This window comes from Chamaea fasciata, unplaced genomic scaffold (genome assembly GCF_029207755.1).
Source record: "Chamaea fasciata isolate MVZ Bird 193981 ecotype frontalis unplaced genomic scaffold, bChaFas1.0.hap1 SCAF_10, whole genome shotgun sequence".
NCBI lineage: Eukaryota > Metazoa > Chordata > Aves > Passeriformes > Sylviidae > Chamaea > Chamaea fasciata.
Window position 1 is genome coordinate 23078563 of NW_027094095.1, and position 23357 is coordinate 23101919.

The window sequence follows — 23357 nt, forward strand, 5'->3', positions numbered from 1 at the left end:
TTTTTAAGTGTACAGTCCTTTACACTCTATACTTTTAAGACATGTAATATCTTTGTGTTCTACATTTTAAAGGAACCAGCACAATGAGCTCAGTCTGTGAGGAAACTACTACAACCAAGAAACAACAACCTGAAGCCAATCTCAGAAAAAAAAAAAGGAGTCTTTGGGGACAGAACAAAATGCAATGGTACTTACATCTTCCCTAGGGAGGTAGAGAAGGAAGAAGGAGGGACAGTAAGAGCCCATGACCTAAACACCGTTCTTTGCACACACTTCTTTCAGAAAAAGCTCCCCATTTACTTTGTGTGGCAGAAGCAGCTGATTCTACAAAAGCAGCAAACAACTCTTAATGAAAAAACACTAGAGGACAATTTGCTGCCTCGACAGCTTTAACATGAACAGCCTTTCACAGCAACTCAAATTAATGTGTGTTCCCACTGTACAGTAGTCTTGCTCAGCTTTAAGGAAACCAGGAATTATGCTTCTATAAAAATTCAGCCACGCAAATATTCTGCTGCAAAAAGAGGCATAAACATATAACTCTTCAACTTTCAGAATCATGTACATGAGGCAAAGGGAAATGATATAAAAGTAACTAGGTTTTTGTTTACATCTCTTATTTAGAAGAGCAATTCCAGAAACTAAATTGCTTCCACAGAGACACTGATTTAATTAGACTGCAAAGCATGCTTTATTTGCGTTCAGACCTCTGACGTACATTGATAAAAAAAGAAAAAAAATACACAGTGGACATACACAAAATAATTGTCTAAGTTTCTTCTATGCCAGATGCAAGTAAGAATTCTCAAATACACTTTCATGGGCTCTTCCGTACATGCAAATGATCCTTTTTTAATATACACAAACTATGCATGTTTTCAATTAAAAACATGACTGGATTGATTGGATCATGTATTTTTGAAAACCAGCCAAAAATCAAACACAAACTGAAGTCATGAAGGAATTTTTGGAAGTACAAACCATACTACAGTTCTGCTTCTGGCAACAAGAAACACCTCTCATTTTGAGACAATGCTAGAACTGATAGGAGTGCACAAAAACATGCTGTCATTCAGCAATGAAATAACTACATTAATGAACAGTGCTCAAAAGCTGAAAAACCCCTAAGTGGTCAAAATCTTAGCTTAGCAAATAAGTCCACTATGATCAAGTAACAGCAGAACACTGGCTTCCTGCTTTTTGGGAACTCTTAATCTCAATTTTGGTCTTCTTATTCAACAGGACGACAACATGAGTTCCTCAGAGATGTAAACAATGGATTCTCTTCAGGACACAAACAGTGGCAGGAAGGGTGACAATTTTGCTTGAGGTAACAAACAGGACTCCTAAGAATGGGCTCTCATACACTTTTTTTCCCCATTGCATTTTGATTCCCATGAGTACAAACATTGCTTGTCCTTCCTCATGGTAGATTTAAAAGCAAAAACATCCCAGAATTTTGGGAGTGTAAATAAGATATAATTCACTTTTAGAGACAACGTACAAGTTCAAGTCAGTGTCTACCTTGAATGAATACTTCTGAAGCTCATCAATTTTTCTGCTCTTTATAACCTCATCTAATTCCCCCTACGCATGCACCACCTAGCAAGCAGTGATCAACAATTCCGACAAGGAAACTTATACAGAGAAGTCAGATCAGCCTTCGCAAAGACACAGCCACAACACTTTTCCCTTGTGTACACTGCAGTTCTCCTTAACTCTCCTGGTGCATTGCACACAGCTAGCGGTGGCCTCACATCACCTTCCCTAAAACCCCTGCTCATTTGGATGCTGAACAATTTGGTTCAGCTTTCATCTCTTCGCCATACAATAACTTTTCAGGCACTACCCAATGATAAAAATATTCACAGGTCATTGCATCTAGAACTTAGGAAACAGCCGTATCCTAAGATACATAAGACTCTCAGTGGATATTTCCACTGAGACATAAATTAACACTCACGGCCAGTTTTTTTACTGCCACTGGAAATCAGCAGTAGATATGCAGGCATATGGCAGGTAGCAGACTGAAGCCTTCCAGAAGTCTTGACTGGAATATGTGAGTCACTTCCACTGTGAACACAACATGTTTTCATGTACGAAAATAAAGAAGTAAAAGCACAGAGTGTCAAAGTAAAAGGAACTTTTAAATTATTGTGCTGCAGTTTGCAATGATCTTTCTATCACTCATACTCAGTACTACAGACCTTTCTCATATTGACAAGTTCATATCCGTTCATCCACTGCCTCCAAGGTGGCAAATCAATCAGCTAGAACTTCAACACATGGAAATGAAAGAGCAGGTGAAGTGACAGATTTCTTTGCAACAGGCTACTGAACGGCAAGGTTATTTCAGCTCTCGAGTCTGGCATTTCTGCTGTTCATGACATTTTTGATTCACAGGTTCATTATACCTTTGTTTATGAGCACAACCTTTATGAGGCCACTATTTAGTAGGGCAGTATCACTTTGTTTTATAACCATAACCTGTCATTCAGAAAACATTCACTCTTTCTGTTTATGGATAAAACCATCATTAAAAAAGTGAAAAAGTAGATCACACACAGCTGCCCAAATCAACTTGGAAGTTGTTTTACAACAGATTACTTGCAAAAACATCTGTCATGTTTTTAAAATGTTTAGGAGAAATGAAAGCAGTTAGTCTTTGGAGTGATCACTAATTCTAAAGGGAATTACTTCTCTACTGTAAAAATAAACTATTTGAAGAATTATAAAATATTATACTCTTGTTTGATATTCGTATTCTGCTGGATCCTGAAAGTGCTGACCAAAGCTATACATATGGGTAACAAAGTTCACATCACAGAATTTAAAAGGTGCCATCAGGTGGCCAAACTGGAAGTGGAGAGCAGCAAACAAATGCAAGAATTAAGAAAACATAAACATCACTTTTTTCCCTTTATGCAGAACAATATGGACCTGAGAAAGCCCAGATGACACAACAGTTTCTTCAGCAGGACTGGCTCCTCCCAGGGAGTCCTCCTGGTATTTCCTCAGGATACACAAAAGTCCCGGCAGCACTTGGGTGTCAGCTCAGGGGCATCCCTCGGCCCTGCCAGACTCAAGCCAGCATTCATAAAACCAGTTTGTATGCCTGCAAGGAGTCACCCACCTATATACAAATTCCTGCACACCCAGGAGGAGGGGCTTGTTAATGCAAAAGAAAATATATTTAACTTTTCACTGCATGTCCAGTGCCTTTGTGGAAAAAAAAAAGAATTAGTACATTGAAAGGTAATTAGAGACAGTGGAGTGATAAGAACAGCAGTGCATAACAATGTAACACACAATACATGACACTAATAAATACTACAGGCGTCAGACATACAAAAATACAAGTACTGAAAGTGAAAATGTGGGTTCAAACATGACCTATAGCTCAGGCTGGATGCAGTGTTAGATCAGCTGTTTCCTAAAGGTCATTTAAACAAGTACTATTCTGACTCAAAGCCTGGGAAAGCCAACAGTTAATACCCTGTACTCAGAGCAGCATTTTACATTTACACTACTGACATAAATGTTCACAAGTTATGCCCCTATGAGACAGGAAAATAATATTGCATTCATTTTAAAAAGCAAAGAAAGTATGCTAACATTAAGTGGATTTCTCAAGGTCACAAAGCCAAGTAGACAGGTGAGATCTCTTTGTGTATAAATTACAAGGCAACCTTAATGCAAACAGGTGATAACACACCAATTCATATGAAACTCATCCCTCCCAGCACCATACCTCCCAGAGAACTCTTTCCCTGTAAACACAAAGGTTGCTTATTTAAATGGTTCTCTACAACAAAAAATATTAACACTTCTATTTTTTTTCAAACAGAAGAACAAGTAAGGATGAAAAAAGGTCAGACAACTTTTCTGCAAATCCTTTAATTCAACAGACGTCTAGGACAGGAAAAGTAACTTTTTAACCCCAGGCATACAGTCAGGGTCACCGCTATCACATATGAAGGCCTGGAATCTACATAATATCCCTAGTACTGTAACATTTTTTCAAACTAATATCAAGGACATACAAAAAAATGCTAAAATCTTTTTTTTTCCAGTATGCTTCCTTCATATAACAACGTAAATCAGAGAACACATAGAGTCCTGTGTTCTATAGCTACACTACAATGAAGTACATCTAACACAAACACATGCAAAGGACATATTCCTTAAATTTGAAATACATACTATTTTCTCAAAGGGTAAGATATAGAAAAATATACCAGCAAGCACCAATTTGTCTCACTGATCTATCCCCTCAATAGCCAGAGGCTACTTCTAAGTACTCTGACTTAACACAGGAATCTGAATTGTATAAATCAACGTCTCAATTAACATTTTGTTTAGGAAGAGTTATGGAAGAAAAACAGAATGTAATCATTTGCTATCACAGTGGCTCCAGAGGTCTGGGAGAGCGTGCAAGAAGAATGGAGTTGAATGTGGGAAGGGTCCATTATTCTTTCAATAGCGTCTGGTGCTGCAAAGTATGTATTTGCATACTTTCCTACTGGAAAAGCTTAAGTCTTCAGTAGCTCCTTGATCTGGGAAAATGGCAGGCACCCAAATGCTAACCCAGGGATCGAGGAACAAGATCTACCTGAAGAACAGTATTTTTTAAGTGGCCTTAGAAGTGAAAAACGGCCATAAAAAGAAGTCTCATTCCCAAGGGATTTAATTCCTTCTGTCTGGCTGCTGTTTGTCAGGTGCCATTCCCCACACACATCCTCAGCACATTCTAAAACAAGAACGGAGAGAGGGCCTCTCTGAAAATAATCACACTTGCTGAAAGACCAGCCCTGCATAAATATCTCTAACAACAGTACAAACAGAAATCAGACTTCTTGCCCGATACTTTGGTTGAAATTTATGGCACCACTGGCCATGATTCTGTTATTACTATTCTACCTGGCTAAGGTTCAAAGTCACAGAAGTGGGAATTTCAGAGGTATTTTCAGAAATGATGTAGCACATCTGGGGAAAAAAAACAAACCCCAAAATTACAAATGCTGTACCAATGCATCAGTGAACAAAACTATATATTACACGTACATGTACACATGTATGAATACATGCACCATAGAAATAGGACAGAGAAGTTAAGGACACACATGGCCTCTGAAATTATATTTAATGCTGCACCTTGGGAATAATAAAGCAGAGCAGGGGGGAAAATAAAATCAAAGGGAATACTAGAAGACAGTCTCTGGTGCTCTTGCAAATATCACCAGCTGCTGGATGATTTATATGCAAAAAACCTAGAAGTTGAGCTTTAACTTAAATTTCCCTGCTTTCTTACTGGTTTGCTTCCAACTCTAGGAGTTTAATTAAAGTCCATCAGCCAAATTTTTCTCAAGGATGTAAGTTATTCCTTTTTTAAATCTTCCTGTACTAACTGACCCAGATTTTTTTAAACTCTTGAGCTTTCACCAACATGATTATGAATACACATACACATATATTTTTAAGATGGTTAAAGAATTTCAAGATGATCAACCCAAGAAACACCAACAGCTGCTGCTGGCCAATATGAAGGTATGCACGTACATGCAACTTATACTAAAATGAGTAACGGGACAAGATACAACATTCTGTATTGCCAATTCACATGTCAAGATCTAATAGTTACCTCCTCCTCCTTAACAGAGTACACAGTAATTGGTGACTGGGGAAGAAGAGTTCTACAAGAAATCTCCAAGAAAAGTGGATAAGCAGTTTTACTGCTTGTAAAAGGAATCTCTCTCTCTCATCTTCTCTAGCTGGGGAAATGGTGCAATAAATTTGATGAAGAAAGGAAGGATTTAAACCCAGAGAAAATTAGGATTTCTCAAAGCAGAAACACAGAGAAACATGCTGCCCTTAGGAATAGATCTCTGCTATTTACTTGATCTACTGGAAGAACTCCTGGGGAGCATGTCTTAGCAAGAGAAAGGAAAGTTTGCTATGCTCTTCATTTCCTGTGTAATTCCAGAAACTGCCAGCACAATGCTGTTTGGGGAGAACCACACTACAGCTATTCAACAGGGAATTCGGCATTGTATTCTGAATGAATGGAAACTTTCTCAAAGATATATATTTGCTGCAACTCAAGTAGAATGCAAGCCCAGTAAGTATATGAGCCCACATACACCTTCAATCAGCTAATTGCAAATTGTGACTCCATTATGACTTTCGCAATATTCTTCGCAGTGCGAAACAACACAGTAAATCACCAGGGTTAGAGTTCACAGGAGCCATGAACTAAGTGCAATAAATCAGCACTAAAAATATTATGCAACTGCAGTTCAACTGATACCAAGTGTAGTTAATTTTAATGGAGAGGCTATTGCTTTTATGCATCCTCACAAGTTAGTGATTTGGGATCTCGGTGACCAGGATAAAGGAAAGGCTCTCTGAAACCTGGGTTTCTTAGAATAAACTAGATGAATGGTTCCCTGAAAATATCCCAGGGGTATTTTCCTCCTGCCACTGCAAAAACCTTCTGCTAAGTATGACAATTTAAAGGACTAAAAATGCATCCGTAACACAGAACAGTAAAGGAACCACAAACTTTGGCTGGGTTCATGAGCCAGGACATCATCCCCAAGCAGAATCAGACCTTTTAACTGAAGAGGAACAGTCACATGCCTCATTTCACCCTTACTTTGCTTTAAACTAGTCTGTTTCCTCCCCCCCCCCATATTCCACATTGGCTGATAAATTCCCCAACGGCGGGTGTTAACTAACTCTGCATTCCAGTCTGCTCTGCGTCATGGAGTTCCACATCCCGCTGATGAGGAACACATGGCAGACATGTGGTAGGGGACAGCCTGACAGTGCTCGCACAAGCAGGGATAACTCCTCTGACCTTTGGCTTTTTTTCTCTCTGTACCATCCCAACTGCACAATGAGGAGTCTGTGCCCCTCTGTCGCCTACTGGTCACTCTGGGATCACTGGACACAAGCTGAAACCCTAATATTTCAACAGGCAGCTACACTGAATACACATTATGGCTGAAAATGTATGTTGAAAGCAAGCAATTGATCGTTCTGTGTCTCTGCCCTAAGCAAACCATCCAGAGGAACTTTGGACTATACAGGTTATATCTGGATCAACTGGGGTTAGTATGTCACAAAAAGAACTATGGCTGTGCGTCCTCATCAACTCTGTGAAATAAGGTAACTCACAGACTTGCTAAAAAGTACACAGTGGCAACTGTATTAAAGCATTAAGATGTCTTTCTAAAATGAACAGACCATTTATCATCTTTTCAAGGCCTGAGCCTGGCTTAGGGTAACAATGAGCTTCAACTTCAGTGTTGTCCAGACTGAATGACTCATGTAGAGTACTGCATTTACCAAGTCACATGGACTCGAGGGTGTCCAAGCAGTACAGTCATCCCTTCCTCCTTCGAAACCTCTGAAAAGTAAAACTGAATCACAGGCTAAGTGCTGGTCTGAGACCGCAGCAGACAGACAGAGAAATGACTAATGACAGTCCATGCAACATACATTTACTGCCGATCAGAAACGAAATGCTTAGCCTCAAGTTCTCTTCTGCTTTTAGCCTTATGTGTACTAGAACACTGGCCAGAATCTTGCAGTGAAATGAAAGCCATTGACAATAAGCCTTTCTATTACTACATTCAATAGAAGCTTCTGCTAACATTCCAGATTCTGAGATTCATGACCTCTTACCTGCACAAGCTGTCAAGACACAGCATGACCTTTCTTTTATAAATAGGACCTGGAAATGCTGTACCTTCCTTTCAACCCCCCGCCAACATATGAATAAAATAACATGGCAGCAGCAAAACAATAAAATCCTGTGGAAGCAACAGTATTAAAACCAGTAATAGCACTGTATCCTTTAAAATATGAAGTCAATGTCTCACTAACTGCTTTTACACTATGCTCATATTTACTGTATAAGTGTAACATATAAAAGCACAAAATTAAAGAGTTTTTGTTATACTTGGCTACACTGATTTTAGAAATAGTAAGTAATTTTAAAAATACTCAATTTCTGAAGTTAAATGCTACACTCGTCCCCAACAAATTTACAGAAAAAGGAGAACAAGTTGAGCAAAGTTTAAATGCATAATAAAAAAGGCAAACTTTCCAAGAAAATTAATACCTTTTAGCTACAGCAGCTAGTCTTAGTGAGCTGAGAAACTAAATAGGCATGCAGAACCTACTCAGGGCATCCTGAGAACATCTACTCCAAACTCATGTCTTAAACAACAACAACTCTTGGGTCGACATCTTTTTCTGAAATGTTCAGCAAAATCCTCTTTTCTAAAGAAATATGATTAAAGCTACATCAACATTTTTAAAGTGTGGTTATAGTTTGAGAAGTTAGTGTGTAAAAGTCACACCCTTTTATTCAATAGACTTAGTTCCCCTGTTTTGAATTCAGTCAGATCTGCTTGCTTTACTGGCTAAAACAACTTTTTACAGCTTTCTAAATTCTTATTAGTACTGAGAAACCAATTCAATTCTGGGAAGGGGAACCAGATTCTTTTCTGGCTTGTGCATCTGTAAAAGGATTATTACCTAAATCAACACATACAATTTCTATTTTTTGATAGAGGAGCCAGAAAGAACCTCATTTATTTCCTGGATGCTAGTCAGAAAATTTTATTTTTATTTGTGAGAAGAACAGACCTGGACTAATTGAAAGAGCAGATTTGGATCAACAGAAAACACATCACTCTACAGAGGTCGTATTTTACAGAAAAGAAGTTATGTCCTACAACTTTCTACAGTATTTCTCAAAATACCACTCGAATGCAAAGGAAACTTAGAAAATTTGGTAGTAGTGAAAACTCTTGGTTTTTCAAAGAGAAGACCACCTCCAAAGCTAGGACGTGTATTCACTGCGTACATAGCTGAGACCAGCAAAGAGTTTTTGCTCCCCGGTCAGTCCTGAACTGCTCCTCAGGATTTTCTTATTGAGCTGCATTACTGCATGCCCCAGTTCACTGCCAGTGGCACAGCTTGTGGGGACATCTCCCAAATACACAAAATAAACAGAACCAAGTTATCGAAGTATTGCTGTTTAATCTATCAGAAGTCATGAAGCTATTTTTGATACATGTGGCTTATGGAGTACTCAATTTTATGTCCAGCTGGGCATAATCCTTGGTGGTGGCCCCCTTCACCAGCACAGCTGGATCTGGTGCAAGACATCTGCCCATGATCTAGTTTAGGATGCTTCACATTGTAGAGCATCTGCCTATACCAGTGTCATTCCCAGCTTTTCTAAAGGAAATAGATTTTAAAAGAAAAAAAGAACCACCCTAGGAGCAGCAGAGTATTTCAGAGATGCCAATTTCCCAAGAACAATGGAGTTAAAGAGCAGAAACATTAAGGAAGCTGCAGCGTGTTTATATATGATCCACTTATTTAAAACGAAGTATCAGCAAGGAAAAAAAAAAAAAAGGACAATATCCCAAGGCAACAGAAAGAAACCAAGTGTATCAAAGCTGTTTCTGAGCTCCCATTACCTACCCACTTGGCAATGCAGACTTTTGAAATTACACTAAATCATTCGTTTTTACTCTCATGATACAAGCAGAAAAGGAAGAAAAAACTCCCCAATCTTACCCCTTGCTTTTATTAAATTACCTTAAAAACAGATCTGCATTGTTACTTCAAGGTTACTAATGTTAGTATTATATATATTTATAGATGAGGTATTCCTTTCTGTCTGAAGCACATGAGGTAATAAGTAGCTGGAATTGTCATGGTGATTTATTAACACATTCTCTAGGAGAAGCCCTGCACCTGCATCTGTGCAGACAGAACACCCACGAAGGCTGAACTCACCCCTACACAGCCCACAAGATCTTAAAAGGAAATGCTCCAAATTTAGACCTGCTCCAACAGGTGTCTTTTACTGTTTCACTTTGCATGACCATAAATATTAGAGGTGGAGCAAAAAGCTCCCTGTCCATTGTAATCGTGCTTTGAAAACAAATACCTTTGCCCCCTCCCAAAGCAGAGGCAGCAGCTATGGAATTCTCATCATTTCCTCACTCCTTCATCCTGTCAAGACCCAAGTCAGAGAGATGTCACTGGCAAAACCAGGCTCCAGGGATGAGCACATAACTTTATTTTTTTTCTCTTCAAAGGGCTCTGAAACATCCCTAAACTGTATTTTTTTCATTCTAGTATCTCATCTTGCAGCTATTTGCCAAAGTGAATGACATGCACAGGCTGTTCATGGCTTTTTATAAGCTCTCATTACCCAAACAGGGAACCATTTCCTTGAAAATGCTTTCCCCAGCAGCACTAGTCTCTCTAGGCACCACCAATAAATTTGTCTTTTGGCTCAGCCTGTTGCACTCCAAAACGTGCCTGAATAGATGTATTTGATATTGTTTTCCACTTGTTTACTGAGGGAGGATGCTACCTGTGGGACTTGTCATCAGGGTGATTAACAGCACAGGGAAAATAAAAGATAATTTTACCCGCCGAGCTGAAAGCTTTGCCAGAGTTGCTCTGGAGCAAAATCCAGACTCCTTTCCATGGTGTAACAAGGAGATGCAATCCCAAACCCAGAATGGCTATCTATGACTTACAAAACCACAACACAAATCAAAACAACAAATCTGGAAAAGAAATCCTAACCAAACTGAGAAAGAGAATAACAGGTAACACCATGAGCTTAGAAATTCCACTAAAATGTTTCATTCTGTAACACTTCCATAACTGCAAAACACCGAGTCAAGAGCAAATAAATATTTAATACTCAAAAGGTACTCAGGAGAATGTGTGTTTTCCCTTGTCCCTCCTCACCAGCTGCTCTTTTATGGCAGGAAAATGAAGAGCATGAAATCCAATGATAGGAAGAAGGCAAAGGTCAGGAAAAAAGGTTTTACTTAAAGGATTTAAATTAGCGTTCTACAGTTTTGCGTGTTTTGTCAACACAACTTCCCTCCTGTGAGGAGGGGGAGCCAAAGGGCCTTTGAACCATTTCTGTATGGGGTTTAGATTTTTACCAGTAACAAGATTCCTAGCTTTAAAGAAAAGCTCATCTTCCTTCTTCCCATTCCTTTCACCACTCCCTCCCTGTCCCTCCTTCCACTCCCCTCCTTAAAAAGAGAGGAAAAAGAAAAAGGATCTGAAGAACAAAACAAGCACTGGAGGAGTTCTAGAGTTCATGTAACGGAGACCACTATAGCCCTTCAAAGGGACCATTAAAAGCAAAACAAACAAAAGCAACACCCTCAAGATGTCTATTGTATTTTACAGAGGAACAAATGAGTGTGCTGGAAATTCTCCCACCATCTTGCCACAAAGTCTGTTATTTCATCAAAACAAAGTCCAGAGATCAAGAAACAGCCAACATGGCAGCTGAAAGTCAGTCATGTCAAGTGATCCATGAAGAAAATGAAATTGGGCTTGCCTTTTTTTTTTTCCCTCTTTCTTTACTATGATGTATTAAAAAAAGACTTCAAAGATTGTTTCAAGCATTGCTTTTGTTTCTCACATGAGAAAATCAGGAGTTGAGCAGGTCTAGACAATTCACTGGTTAAAACACCATTTGCTGCCAACATTTTGTCTTCCTAGAGCTCCCACAGTTGTTGCTACCCTGGATTTGCCTGAAATGAAATTACTCGATAATTTCCATATATATTTTGCTTCCCTCAGAGCTTCCCGAAGATGGCAGCTGTAGGACAGAGAGAGTGCACCAACACTGACAGTTGGCAGTTTCATATGTCAGAGACTTGCCCAGGTGGATACTGGCCCAATACTTCTGCTTGATGCTTCAAAACATCTTTTTTATTTTTTCTTTTTATTCTTTTTAATACTTAGCAGTTCTCTTTTTGTTCTTCTACGTTATCCTAGCATCTCTGGGCTTCACTTGGAGGGTGGCTAACACTTTACATTCGCTTTCATAGCTGTGCGTGTAAGAAAGACAGGGAGACAGATTTTTATCCCATCTGTATATCATCAACACTCCATTTACCAAATCCCAAACAGTTATGCTCAAGATCTACTGAAGACAATGTAACTGAACAGGTGCTACTGAGGGCAAAGTTTAGCCTGCAGGATAAAGCCTGATTAATTTAGCTATAGGAATGAGAACCCTCTGGTTAGATGAACCTGTAAAATCAGGGGTCAACTAAGATCACATATGTTACACCAATTTCTAAGTCATTATACCACAGCCACCCTCTAGTGCCAGGAGGAAGCCATAAAGGCAAGCTTGTCACTAACAGCAGATAAAATATTCCTCCCCTAGCCCAAGATAGATCTATTAGTCTTCATGTGCACAAACCCACAGAATGCACCAGTGATGAATTTCCTACTCTATGCAGATCAGCTGCTGTGTATGTACAGAAGGTTTGCCTGCAGCTTGGTCCCTGCCATGCCCAAGATAAGCCCAGGAGAAAGCCAGTGGAAACATGCTGGGACAGGCTCCTTCCATTACAACAGTTAACAGGGCCCAGTCTTCATCACCTTCCTTCTAGGATAACCCTTAAACTCCAGCAGAGGACGTGTCATCTTTCCATGGGCACAGAGCATCTCCCTCACATCTGGCAGCGGGATGTTCAAGGAAAGATTACACTGAGCTGTGGCCTACAGCACACACCAGAGGCATTTTCACAGCAGAGATTTATCTGAGAGCAGACCCCAGATGTCCATATCCTTGACTTAATAGGTCCACATGGATGAATTCCCAGCTCTCAAATGGCTGTTCCACAGGTGTCTCATCTCACTGAGGTGAAGTCTGACTGTCAGCCTGGGACAGACTACAAACGTTGGCCTCTCAAGGAGCCAACACAGCTTTGCAAAGAACACATCACACAATGTGTGCCTGCGAAAACTAAAATCACTGTACTGGAGAGCATAAAGTAAAAGGCATCTTTCCTTCTCCTACTAATGGGTATGAATTACACTGTGCAGGAAGCTCAGCTTGTCTGGCATATTTGATAAATTCATCCAAGTCCTCAATGAAGTTTAATGGTGGATATAGCATGGTTTCTCTAATGAATCTTTTGGGGCATGGAAAGACAGCTGAGATTTTGTGCCTTAAATGTGTAAGAGGGTCATGAAATTCTGAGAGCCTCTCATGGATACTCTGCAAATCCACGCAAGATGAACTCAGCCAATAAGACTAGCATTTAATTCATGGACATAGGTCTAACACTTCACAATCTCTGAATCTAAACTGTATCTAACCTATTGCAGTATAGATTTCATTTCAAAAAGAGTTACCCTTTCATGCATTCCTTTTCCTTCCCTGGATATCTTCCTAATAAAGTTATAAGAGAAGCCTATCAATTGGTTCCAGTGATGTAGCAAATAATAAAATACTGCTCCCTGAATATTGCAAAAGCGGCTTTTCTTCTTCCCTTCTCATCCTACTTTCTCTTTAGCCATCTTTCCTACTACACACTTATTTTATCCCAAGTTTGGTTTCTATTACAAGGACCCATGAGCTTACTTCTGAAGGATGGATCTTTTAATGACAAGTTCTTCATCCAAGTCAGCTTCATTAGCCATGAAGAGCAATCTTTTTCCTGTGTCATCCACTCCAATGAAGTCGCGCTGCTCCACTGAAGTAGAAAATCAAAGACAATCGTTATATAACTCCATTTTAATGCAGGCTGGAAAGACAAATGGGATCACCAACCACCCCCCAAATATGAAATATGACTATCCCAGCAAATCCATGAATTTAATAAATATTGTTGATAACTTTTTCAACTTCTTGTCAGTTGGGATAGCTGGTATATACCATGGCATTCAAAACACTGGTCCTGAAAGGCTTTTGCACCCTTTTCATGAAGATGCCAATAACAGGTCCTGACATGCAACACTCAATTTTGAGCTGTGCTTTCCTGTTTTTTTTTTTTTAATAAAAATCCCTGCTACCTGAATTAAAACAACAACAAACTCGAGGCAAGCAGCAAGTTCTTCAAATCCAACTGCTTCTTCTCATAATGTCACTCCAAATTAGAATTAGGGGGTCTGGAGAGGATTATGATTTCAGTTAAGACCTAAGTATTTTGCAACTCATCTATTTTAGACAAATATCAACATGTAAATCACAAACACACATAAAAGGATAGATTCTACGACTTCTACCATGGATGTTTCTGGGTGGGTTAACTTGGTTTAAATATCTTTTTATAGAATTGTCCACCAAGAGAATACCTAACACTCACATGTATTATTGTGGCAGTCCGTATCTCCTGCAATCAGTGACCATGCATCAGCAGGGACTCTGGACTACTGAAACTTAAAGCATTGATTTTTCAACAGTTTTCCACAACATCTGAATACAGTGGTGGCAGCCATATACTGATCTTTACAGACACAAGCTGTACAAGTAAAGCCAGAGCACAGTTTTAACAAAAGTCTTTTTTCTCCCAATAAATACTATTATTTTGGGCCAAACTGGCACATCTTTGATCTCCTAAGTTCTGTGCCTTTAACCATACTGGAGTAACAACATATCCCAGAAGTAGCTAATTCTCTAAGATCTTTTTCAGACAAACTATGAACTTTATTTTTCCCAGTTCAGGCCCATCCCTTGTTTTACTTATACTGTTACCACAGTAATAACTATGGTTGAAACAGTCAAATCAATGCAGCTGTTGAAAGTTCTCCAATGCGATCTTTGATCCAAGTGATCAAGCACAGCCTCTTCAGAAAACCCCCCAACCCTTCTCAGAAATTCATTACACAGCAAAGAAATACAAAAATAGGCCAGAACATCTAACACCGTGATAAAATAAGTGCAATTACGATAACGCTTACTTGCTGTAAAAACTCAGAGTAAGTCTTGAAAGCAGTGCCTATTTTCATTCTGTGGAGGGCAGTGAAGTTTGAGATTAGGGGTGAATGAACTCTCACCTCTGCCACCTAACTGGAGTCTCCTGACAGGCTGAAAATACAACAGTAACTGACTTTTCTCCATCGAGGCACCAACACTCCTCTAAAAGTTCAGGTCTTGCCTGCCCATCTCCTGGCTCTTCTTACAGTAACATATTACACTGCTACAGCAAAACTCTATGCAACAGGAAAAAGGGAAAAAAAACCAACTTGATGAGAGCAGGATCAAGTCCATGACTGACACCAATCCGGTTAGTCTTGCTTGTGTGGATAGGTAAGAAACAAACAGTGAAACAAGGAGAGTGCACTGTGGGATTTTTTGTAGCAGGTGCCAGGTCAGGTTTCTCCTTGTATACTGGCAATAATAAACATTACTTCAGTAATTTAAAAAAGACAAAACTTATATACTAAAATCAATTACTCAGAGGTACAAGAGTGCTGTTTGAAATCCCACTGGCATCACTTAGCAGGGAAAAAATAAATGGAAGAGCAGACACATAACTAGTTCACAAAATCCCTGCAAGGAAGTATGAGAAAAGCGTTAAAGTGACAATAATTTTAAAAAATCATTTGAAGTATAAAAATGAAATGCAGGATGATCTCCTCACAGTAGATAAGGACTTGACACTGCTATTGCAATTTATTCATTATCTTACAAATTAGATCCCCATCAATTTTAAGGGTTTTAATGATCTAAAGAAATCATGACATCACAAGAGAATGTTAAGCACTTTAGTGACAAAAAGAAATAAATTCCAGTCATATTTTAAAAATGTTTTTTAATCAATCATAATTAATTGACACTTGAGGAAAAGACACCTTTGTTAAAGACTCAGTCTCCCCACCCTTTGAATTAAATGGAGAGGATTTCACACGATGCAGCCTTCAAGACCACCAAGCGGTCTTCTGGTAAACACAGAGAATACCAGTGATGACATGCTTGCTGCTTTCAAAACAAGAAAAATAAGCAGGAAAGAGTCATCATCCCCATCTTTTCTGCCTTTCATTACACACAGAAAGGTTCAGACACTGTTTTCCACTCAATCCCTTGCAGGTCATCTTTAAGCACACAGCCCCATTCTGGGTATCTGAATTCTTGACACACTCTGTTTATTTGGGTTACTGCCACTGACTAGCATTTTCACGTTGTGTTTTATTATTGCCATTGCTCTTTCTGCTCAATTTAAAAAGCCAATGAGATTATTATCATCATTATGATCCCCTAAATATAAAACTCAGTGAACTTGACTCTGTAATTTGCAGTTGAGTCAAACACTGCAGGAAACCATCAGGATGAATTTACAGCATTTAACACACATGCAATTCATTTAATTCATTAAATTATTAAGAACTGTTCTTTATATCACAGTTCTTGAATGTTCAATAATACCCCAAAAGCAAAAAGTTTGTATCAGATTCCATGACATATGAAATAAAATCTTGTTGATCCTTCTCAAAAAATTAATTGCTTTGTAGAAACAATGAAAAAATAAATCTAGTGGCTTGTCATGGGATCCATTTTCTAATACAAACACTTGAACAGTAGAGTCCAAGTACATAAAAACCTGTACGTGTCACAATTTAGAGAAGGAGCTAATAGTGCCACCTACTACGAAATAGTGCCTAACATATCCCATGTTAATATCTTGTCTTCAGGTGCTTATAAGCTTCACCAAGTGAAGCTGACTGGGATGAAATTTCCAATGCCAGGTGCCTGGCTTAAGAGGAACATTTGAAAAACTTTAGCAAAAAACCACTCAGTTGGTTCTAAAGCTAAGGAAAAAAGGGTTTAGCGTAAGCAGAAATGGTCTGGTGTCCCTTCTCTTAAAAAGCTCTAATCAATCTTTGAAAAACTGCAGGTTCACATGCGGTATTCTTCTCTAGCCTTCTATTTTCACTGCAAAAGTTTCTGCATATTTTATTCTTAAGGATAGATTGTTCCAATTCCTCAGCTCCTAGAACTGATCAAATAGCAGGTGCTATGTAAGGTTTTCTGTACCATCAGGTGGTACAAGCAAAGCACACAAGCCACAAGGCTCCACAGCCACACTGCGATAACTGTTCCAGGGGAGAGTTTAATCTGTTGTCTTTTTGCAGTCTACTTTTTACAAGGAAATAAAAGTCATAAACTCACAGGGGTGAGGGAAAGAAAAATCACACAAACAAGGATTCTACAAGACAGGCTGGAAGGGAGAGAAAGCGACCCCTGAAAACTGTGACTCTCTGTATAAGGACACTAGATAGGACAGGAATCAGAAGAGAACAGGTGACTATAGGCAGATAAATGAATCAGAAGAAGATGAGAAGACAGAAATGGAACCAAAGACGGAACTGGCAGTGAAAGAAAAGAGTAACATATGACAAAGAAAAGCCAGGCTCTTGACAAGGATCCTTGAGGAAGGAAACTAAGGAAAGAGAACAAGAATGGAGGCTGGTGGCAGCAAGAAGCCAGCATAGGAAAAGAAAGACGGATGAGATAAAGTAATGTTGACAGCAATAGGGTGTATTTAGTCAAGTAGGAATGAAAGCCAGGAGGGTCTGGTGCTCCCTAAAATGTACTTCCCTGCTCCAGAACCCGGAGAAGAACATAAAATTCCTGTCTTGGCACTCCCCTGCTTTCAACAAATGACTGACACAGGCCTGGTGAGGTTCATGTCCTATCTCAGGCAGTTCACAGGAAACATGTCACTAGTGCTGTCCATGGCAGGCAGCTCAAGTGGTGCTTTGGGTGGGAGATCTTAGCACTGAGTCCCACAGAAAAACACCAGGGGTGATAAAATACTTCTACCTGATGGAATTTTAGTCTTTTCAAGTTTGGTCTTTTACAGATCTGAAAAAACACACACAAATTTTAACAAGTCATGTAGGAAAAGTTATGCTACAAAGTCAAGCACACAGACAAAAAAACAAGCAAAATAAGAATGCATGTACAGTCTGATGTGTTTATATTTGCAAAGAGTCTTCAGATAATCTTGTTTATCCTCACAAACCTCCTCACCCCCACCCTGTGTGCTCAGAGCTCACATGCTGGGCAGCTCTCTGATGTTTAACCACAGACTCATTAGTTTACAATTCCTGAATGCTCAACTCTTCCCTGTAGCAGTGCTCTTGACAATGTTTTATGTGCCATTAGCACTTAGATTGCCTTTTCAAAAACAGGGGAGTTAGAGCTGTTTGAGAGTCCAAGTACTAAATCCTTTCAGCCCTACTAACCTTACACGTATCTCCAGAAAAATCTTCATGCAGAGCCTAAGAAGTTTTCTTTTAAAAATGTATTTCCTCTACTTTCAGACAACCGTTGGTTTGCATTTCACTCCTCTCTCAGAAAGTTTGAAGCTACATTTTCTTACTTGTATTCCAGTAATGCCTCTGAGCTTTAATCAAGGACCAGGACCCACAATGCTGACAGTAATCAAGGCTCAGCATTTTAACAGATATTAAAAGAAAATGAGAGGTATGGTGTGGGAATAACTGTGTTGTAGTACTTTTAGCATATAAGTAAAATGGGTATAATAGCCCTGCTCTGCCTTACAGCAGTGTTGTGAGAGGAGATACATTAAAGATTACAAGGCATTAACTAAGATATTATGGTAAGAGGGACAAGATAAGCATCTAATCAACTCCTTGAAATCAGTGGAAGTTTTGCCTAGCAAAAGGCTCCTGGATGTGATTTCAGAGGAGTAATTCACTACATACCATGAGAGACAAGAATTTCTAGAAGTGTTTGTTACCCACCTAGTGCTGATCCCTACAGTCAGTGTAAAATTCCCAGCTATAATCTGGCTGATGCTTAGTGCTCTTGAAAAACCTAATGGTTTTAATGTTCATATGTAACAAAAATTCAGGGCTTCATCCAAAACTCACTGAAGTCACCTGGAGCTTTTCCCTTAACTCTTGTGAGCTTTGGATCACAGCCTGCAAGATTACATGAGTCTAATACTTAATTCTGAGCTGGAAAAAACCAAGTCACACCCTCACTAGGGAATCTGAGGAAAAAAAGGGTATCTGTGCCTTTTTTATTTCTTTTGCTCTGGGACTGATAACTAAACATATCATACATACCAGTGGTTTCTCTACAATTTGTTAATAAATATGTATTCCTACCTACATACCTGGCTTTTTTTTCCCTTTCTGTCCTGGTACCACTTCTGTTGGTTCATGAGTTTTCTTCATCAACATGGAGAGAGTAGCATCATGTGTCCGAAAGAGGTCCACAACTTTATATAAATCAACATCTGTGATCAGATCGCAGCTCAACACCAAGACATCAGTCTGTCAAAGAAGGAAAAAAACCAGCAAACCTTTCAGAGGTACAAATTACCACATATGGACTAGCATTTGAGGATTCAAAAACAAATACACACTTTGTTTTCTTTTTTCTCTTTTTAATTTACCATTGCCAAAAATAGCTCCTTGTTTTTACTAGTGCTCTTTTCTTGAGTCCTGCTGTTACTGTTATTTGGTTAACGCTTATCCAGCTCTGGACCATAAAGAATATGTGACCATCTAAATTGTCTTCATCTGATCCTAAGGACACAGAAGTCATGACTTTCAAGACCAACAAAAATTCTGCAGTATTTTCAACAGCTACATTCTACAGTATTTTCAACAGCTACTTTTAGTTATATAATGATGTAGAAAAGAAATCTTTCTGAAGAACTCTTTTTTAGCTGACTTTGCATCTGGCTACAAACCACTGGAAAAGATATTTAAACTATGTTATTTTATTGGGGGACAAAAAAACCCAGACTATCTAGGATGTGATTTACTCAGTAATTGCACTGTGATGGTGGCCTCAGTTTAGAAATACTTTCCTAAAATCAGCAATACTCCATATTACAAGGAAAAAAAAAAAAAAAAGGACATTAGGTACTATTTAATAGGAGGCTTGTACTTAATTTTGATCTCGAAGGATTCCAAAGTCCCTTACACAGTTTTTAAGAGAACTGCTGCACAAATCACAAGATCATTGTCACATATTGAGCAAGACACAGCAGCTTCATTAATGGTGTACACTATCAGTACAATCCAGCTAAAAACTCTTATTTAGAAAAAACATTCTGTATTTCACGTGGGTTGTGGAATATGCTGCCAAAAACCAATGAGTTCAGCAATTAACTTCATTTAAACTAATCCTAACATAATATTTGTGCAGCATGGCCTACAGAAAAGTAGCAAATTTCCACTTTTTGTTAATGCTCAACCTCCTAAAGGCCTCTCCAGAAGACAGTGTTTCTTTCCTGACAGTTACCATTTTCACTTTCTCTGCTACCATTTCCCATGCTAAGCCTCCCTGTAGTATGACATGGCTGCCTATTTTTGTCTTTTTAAAAGACAGTATTTAATGAGAAGAGCATTAGACAATACTTAGAAAAACCTGACTTAATCCATGGAGGATGGATTAGTAATTCTACTCTTACTTTTGAAAACTATCTTGGTTAAAAGCAAACTACTTCAGGATTGACCTCTCATTCCAGAAAGGTTTATTACAGAAAAGCTTGCTTTACAGACTTTATCTAACACTAGGAGATTCCACACTGTAGTTGAGATTAGCTGAGGTCTGGTATTTACATTATTTGACAGGTTCTTCTATAACTGCTGGGCAGTTTCATGTGTTTACCAATAAGGCGTCGGAATTCATCATGCCACAAACTGTTGGAGCTGCTGATTTGGCATGCTGTGCAAAAGGTCAAGCTCTTCCATTTTCATGTGACTTCTCCCCACTTTACTGAGAAACACCTGGCTGCTTTGCAGGAAGGAACAATCTTCAGGTTGAGAATTTTACACATTCAAAACCTGACTTGCATCATTCCTTCTAACATATTTTCAAAATGTGTATTTTATATTACAGTTTTGCCCAAGAAAAGTATTCTAATTAGCACTTCTCTAAAAAAACCCAACATGCACACTTTGGAAAAAACCCCAGCAACCCAAACCACGAAAGCAAGTTGCCCAGCACTCTGGAGCAGCCCTGCTCCAACATTCCAGGGTGTACAAAGAAAATAAGAAAAAATTTCAGCTTGGTGTGGAAGCAAATCTCCCGCTTCACAACTGTAAACTGTGAAGAAACACATATTAAATATCCTGGAAAATCCTGCAAAATTTTCAGATATTCTGTTTTTACAAGAGCACGAATGAATTACAACGTTTACAGAAAAGGCCAAAAGGTATTCAAGACCCACATAAATAGACCTGTACTTTACAAACTCACTTTATAGAAGGAAGAGATTGCCAGCTTCAAATCTAGATGCATTCACTCCGGTGGTGAAAATAAGAAATAATAAAATGAGAGAGACTGACACCCCAATAGTCTTATACTAAACAATGACTATCTGGACTTGTAAAACAAACCTTGTAATTATTTCACATTTCACTAAATGCTTTAATCTGTCACTAATGCAAAAACCCAACAAGTGTTTCATAGTTCTGACCAGGCTCCTGGGTTTTTTCTTCTCACTATAGGACAAGCTTTTTGCAAAAACTGAATGCAAGACCCCTGAGGAGCATATGGGAACAGAACCACCAAATGTCTGGTTGCCATCTGTTCTACCCATTTACTCTCCCAATATGTAAATAAACGTCAGTGAGCGCAGGGACCAGTGAAACACACAGTTGCTCTGTAAAGCCCACATTTCTGCCTCTCCTCCTGATGAGCAGAGCAGTGGCCTCAGAAGCACGCTGAGAATACACCATGAAAGGCTCTTTTGGGACTTGACAGCCTCCCCTTTGAAACACCACCCCCCTCATAAATAAAGCCCTCACTGTCTAATGGATGCACTTTTTTTTTTTTCCCAGTGTACAACTCCTGAACGAATAAACTAATGGCTGAATGAAAAAATAAACTATCCTAGAACCTTAGCAGAAGTGTGTGTTTTTCTTTACATTTTCAGGGTGTGTGTAGAAGAAAGAAAATAAATGGTAGAACTTTTGGGTTTTTTACCTATATACATGCCAAATAAATGCAGTGCACCTTTCCCAATGAGCCACTGATACAAAGGAGAGAAGCACGCACTTACTACATGCACTCACGTGCAAACAAGGGGTATGTGAACATACTTGACTTCATGAATTATGCAAATACCTAAGTACACACACATCTCTTAATGAGATACATGTAACAATGATTACATCAACCCCAAACTATTATACAAACAGATGATAAGAATCAACATGAACTGATTAAAAAAAACCCCAGCAAACACACACCTCAAGCAGAACGACTGCAAAGGAAAAAAAATGCACACACAAATGCACTCTCAACACGCATTACAACCACAGGCAGGGCAAGGCAAGGGTCTTAAATCAAGAAGGACCATCTAATGGATGGAGCATGAAACAAATACTTGCAATATCAGGTATTCTACCGCTCTGCCAAACTTGACACATGCCATTCTGTCTCTACTACTTTTATGACAAAGAGAAGCCCTCATTACAGACCAGGGCTCTACCACAGAAGTTGCTCTACAGAGCAGATGAAAAGACCATCGAGCATAAGAGAACAGCAAATGATTTTGGGTTGAGGAACACAGGAAAACACTATTGCTACTCACAGGGACAGCAGCCCCGCCCTGCTGGTAGCACAGCTCATGTTTTTGTGAGCATCACAAGAGCCACAGAAAAGACAAGGAGAATATAATGCTCCTTGGAAGCATTAACTTGGGCCTTAGCAATGCCTTTTAACCTCAGATTTGCAATTCACTCACTCAAACGAAGAACTGAGACTAGGCTACTGACCAGTCGAGAAAAGTGGGATTCCGCAGAGACCACCTCACTTAAGATCCGAGTTTCAAGAAGATCCTTTTGCATCCCCACTGACTTCATAAATTATTGGAGCTCTGGGCTTACAGTCCAACCATCCCTGAATACAGAGTATTCAGTTAAGTAAAGTATGAAAACATGGCACTAAGGTCCTCAAATCTCCACTCTACTTTTCTAACACTGGCTAACAGCACTTCAACATCAAATGTTATGAACTGTGAAATGGTCAGGTATGAAATAAGTTAAATACTTGATCCGGATAAATAAAACAGTGTAACATAAAACATGAAGAGTTTTATACAAAATAGAGAAAACAGTAAGGAAAAAAAACACTGAAAACCAATATGTCAACAATTACAGTAAAGCCAGCACAATATGGAAAATATACACAAAAACAAGACCAAAAAGCAGATTGTTTCAAGAACTCGGATCAAGACAGCCGATTTAAAAATAGAAAGCATGTTTTCAATGGAACTAATTCATACCACAGATCAAAAGATGGATGCAATTATATGGTGTAATATACCAGCATAAATAAAAAGCCTTGGACTTTCTCACACCCCGCATACAAAGGCAACGCTAAAAACCCTTTTATATTCAGCAATTATTGCTGGAGCCCTTATGATCAAACAGGAGATGTCAAGGTTACCACAGATAGCTGGCAGCAAATTATGGATTTTTAGTGGTATTCACTATGTTTTTTCTATCAAGTATAGACAAGGGCAGGACCTCACAGCCTAAACTGCTGATGGCCT

At 39.0% G+C, this 23357-nt stretch overlaps 1 protein-coding gene across 1 annotated transcript in view; it reads right to left on the reverse strand.

Moving 5' to 3' along the window:
- Window positions 1-23357, reverse strand: part of EIF2B3 (eukaryotic translation initiation factor 2B subunit gamma) — a 98767-nt gene that overhangs the window by 58939 nt on the left and 16471 nt on the right. Inside the window, exons 3-4 of the mRNA XM_066192712.1 lie at window positions 18957-19116; window positions 13451-13562 (exon numbers count right to left, since the gene is read on the reverse strand). Coding sequence (XP_066048809.1) covers window positions 13451-13562; window positions 18957-19116 — 272 coding nt within the window. The remainder of the gene's footprint in view (window positions 1-13450; window positions 13563-18956; window positions 19117-23357) is intronic.